Source organism: Meleagris gallopavo, chromosome 5 (assembly GCF_000146605.3).
Source record: "Meleagris gallopavo isolate NT-WF06-2002-E0010 breed Aviagen turkey brand Nicholas breeding stock chromosome 5, Turkey_5.1, whole genome shotgun sequence".
In the NCBI taxonomy this organism is placed as follows: Eukaryota; Metazoa; Chordata; class Aves; order Galliformes; family Phasianidae; genus Meleagris; species Meleagris gallopavo.
Window position 1 is genome coordinate 11,965,213 of NC_015015.2, and position 3,501 is coordinate 11,968,713.

A 3,501-nucleotide genomic window follows, 5' to 3' on the forward strand; every position below is an offset into this window, starting at 1 on the left:
CGCTGCGAGTGAAAGACACCGGGTAGGTGCCGGCTGGGGCGTTCGCTGAGGGGGAGAGGTGAGGGAGGGGAGCCGCTCCGGGGAAGGTGCGGTGGCCGCTGGCTCCCGCGCGAGGACTCGAGCCGCGCCGGCACCGCCGAGCACAGCTGCGATTCCTCTCCTCGCTGCCCGAGTGCCTGCGTGCCCTGCTGGGAAAGGAGAGCTTGGCACGTGCAGGTTACGGCCCGTCTAACCACGTCGATGGCTTAAAAAAAAATTAAATAAAATTGAGGCTGGAAGAGCTGGTAGCTGTACTCGGGAATATTATGTTCCAGGGACGTGAGGAGAAAGGTGCCTTAGCACAGGATGAAGGTTCTGCTTGGAAACAAACCCATAAAGTAGTCTTTGAGGAGCACAGCATTTCTGCGAAGGCCTTGTGAAGGTGTTGTGTAACTTCAGCTCTGAAAAGGCTTGAGACATAGAGTACCGGTTTTTCAGGGCAGTGGGACTGGAGGTTGGTAGGCTGTGCTGTCTGTAGAAGCACTAAAATGGCTTCCTTTACCTACACGTAACATGGATGATAGCTTAGAGCATTCTGCTAATGCTGCTGGAGAGCCATCCAGCTATATAATCAATACTTCTCAGGCTGTGTTTGTGGGAACAATCTGAAACAGTGGATTGGCAACAGCAATTCAGCTTTTAACCGTTTGGTCTTATTGCCAGACACCTTAGGCATGTAATTAGACACATTTTCTTATTATCTTTTACCATCTTATTTTACCATCTGCTTGTTGTGTGTATTCCAGTGTCTGGAAGCTCCAAAGCCTGCAGAAATAATGTTCTGCTTTTTTTTTTTTTTTTTCCAGCTGTGCACCATGTCTCTCAAGGATCATCTCATCCACAATGTCCACAAAGAGGAGCATCCTCATGCCCACAATAAGATCAGCGTGGTTGGTGTGGGTGCAGTTGGAATGGCTTGTGCCATCAGCATCCTGATGAAGGTAAGTGTCAAGATGGGGATGAAGCAATGCAATTCAGACTACCTGAAACCTCAAGGAGTGGGATAAGAAGTAATCTTCCTTACTAGACTAATTGAGCTAGCATGTACAATGACCTTTTGGTTGTAATTCCTTTACTTGAACCTGAAAAGAAGCAGCAAATTCCAGCAATTTCCCGTCAATGGCTTGTAGTTCTTCTAAACCATGTTTTCTCCAGTATCAGACACAATATGCTCTGACTTAGGAGCTGTATTTACCATTGGCTAACTTCCAGATGCTCTCCTAAGCAGAAGCCATCTAACATTCTAGGCATAAGGAAAGAGTAAGAACTGAGGAGTCATTTTGTCTGAAGCTGAGAAGAGTAAGTAATGGAAAAGTTCTTTGCAGAGTGAATTGGAAAAAGTGGTCCAAGGCAGTCCGAGTTGTCTTCCACACTGCATTATTACATTAAAAATACTGTGGCAACACCAGGCTTGTTTTACTTAATTGCAAAGTAGGTTGCTTTTGAACAACTATTAAGTTATTCTTCATCACTGTCCTGCTAAATTGTCCAACTCTTTGACATAGAATGTAGATATGAAAGGTATACAACTAACTCAAGTGGATATCCCAGGAGACTAATTTAAATACCCAATCTGAGAGGAAATTAAGTGATGTTGGTGAATTCAATTGCTTAAATGGATTGCTACTCATAAAAGAATTGTAACCTCACAGTTTTCTCTGAGTAAATAACTCAATTTGTAATAAACGGAACTCTTTGATGCTGGTCTCACACAGGACTTGGCAGATGAACTTACCCTTGTTGATGTTGTGGAAGACAAGCTGAAAGGAGAAATGCTTGATCTCCAGCATGGCAGCCTCTTTCTCAGAACACCAAAGATTACATCTGGCAAAGGCAAGTAGTTGGTTCCAATGGAGTCACCTATTTCTAGTCAATAGCGACATCAAACCGGCCATCCACGTCTAGCACTTGTCCTGTCATCCTAATCATGAGGGATGATAACTTCATTTCTATTCCTATAGAAACAGTATTCAGATGACACAATTTCATGCATCTTTTTAAGGTTGGTCCAACTAGTACTTACAGTACAGAAAAATAAATTTAAGTACTCATGGACCTCTAAGAATTTCCTTTCACAGGCAGTTAGCTTCTGAATCCTTTGTTGGTTATCTGTCAGCTATAAATGGTGGATGGCTCGAAGCTTAACGGTAGCTTGACCAGGGCAAGTAATAGCCATCGCACACCCTAGTAATTATGTGGCTCCAGCATCCACAGGTAGATGATGAGAACAGTGCAGCCTTCTCCTCCTGTGCAACTGATGAAATATTGTTGGTCCAGTTCTGCTTAGTAAGACTTGAATGTGCTTTTAAGGTTGCCACTTGCAGTGATAAACTTTTTATAGAAGCAAAAAAACAACCCTCAAGCTTGAGAGTTTTAGATATCAATGCTAAAAGCAACTGGACTCCTGAACTATTGATAGAAAGTGGTCACTTTTGACACGCTGCCTTTTGTTTTCAGATTACAGCGTGACTGCACACTCCAAGCTGGTCATTGTCACTGCTGGTGCCCGTCAGCAAGAAGGAGAGAGCCGTCTTAACTTGGTCCAACGCAACGTCAATATCTTCAAATTCATCATTCCCAACGTTGTGAAATACAGTCCTCATTGCAAGCTGCTGATTGTCTCAAACCCAGGTTTGTTTCGTGTTGCTTATCAAGAGGTTTGGTATAGAATAGTATTTTCTTCAGTATAGTGGTGTCAGTATATCTATCTATCTATATGATATTTATTATTTAATATATTAATTAATATTATATATATATTATATAATAATATATAATATTTTATATATATATATAGCCTATATATAATATATATATATCTATATCTATCTATCTATCTATCTATATATATATATAGGCTATATATATATAGGCAAGCATAGGTTTTAGCAAAGTAGCTATGCCAACTGAGCGTGTCACAAGAAGTGTCATCTTCCTTCTCCACACACAGCAAATTGATTCTTCAAGAAAAAAATTAGGCTCCCTCCAACTTTGGGCTGCCAGTTCAGCACAGGAGAAAGTAGGGAGCACTGGTAATTATGCATAGCATCAGCAGCCTCTTAATTTTGCATTTAAAACAATCCTCATGTTAGCCCACTGCTGGGCTTGGTGATGAGCATTACTTTACTCTCTATGCCACCTGGCATGCACATAAAATCCCTACAGAAAAGCAGAAGATACTACCCCAGATATCAGACTGCTCGTGATTGGCACTTATCCTCCCTGTTCTACTTACAGTGGATATTTTGACCTATGTGGCCTGGAAGATCAGTGGCTTTCCTAAACACCGTGTTATTGGTAGTGGCTGCAACCTGGACTCAGCCCGTTTCCGTCACCTCATGGGAGAAAGGCTGGGCATCCATCCTCTGAGCTGCCACGGGTGGATTGTTGGAGAGCATGGAGACTCCAGTGGTAAGGGCAAAATGTGGCTGTTACACAGCTTCTTCTCATATTTTTTTTTTT

At 42.3% G+C, this 3,501-nt stretch overlaps 1 protein-coding gene across 1 annotated transcript; it reads left to right on the top strand.

Moving 5' to 3' along the window:
* Nucleotides 1–6: 6 nt before the first annotated feature.
* Nucleotides 7–3,497, top strand: LOC100550282 (L-lactate dehydrogenase A chain-like; the record flags this gene model as incomplete). Its single annotated transcript, XM_010711069.3, has 5 exons — nt 7–22; nt 846–980; nt 1,755–1,872; nt 2,497–2,670; nt 3,277–3,497. Coding segments are annotated over exons 2-5 (639 nt in total), but the record flags the coding sequence as incomplete, so codon positions are not given.
* Nucleotides 3,498–3,501: the final 4 nt, after the last annotated feature.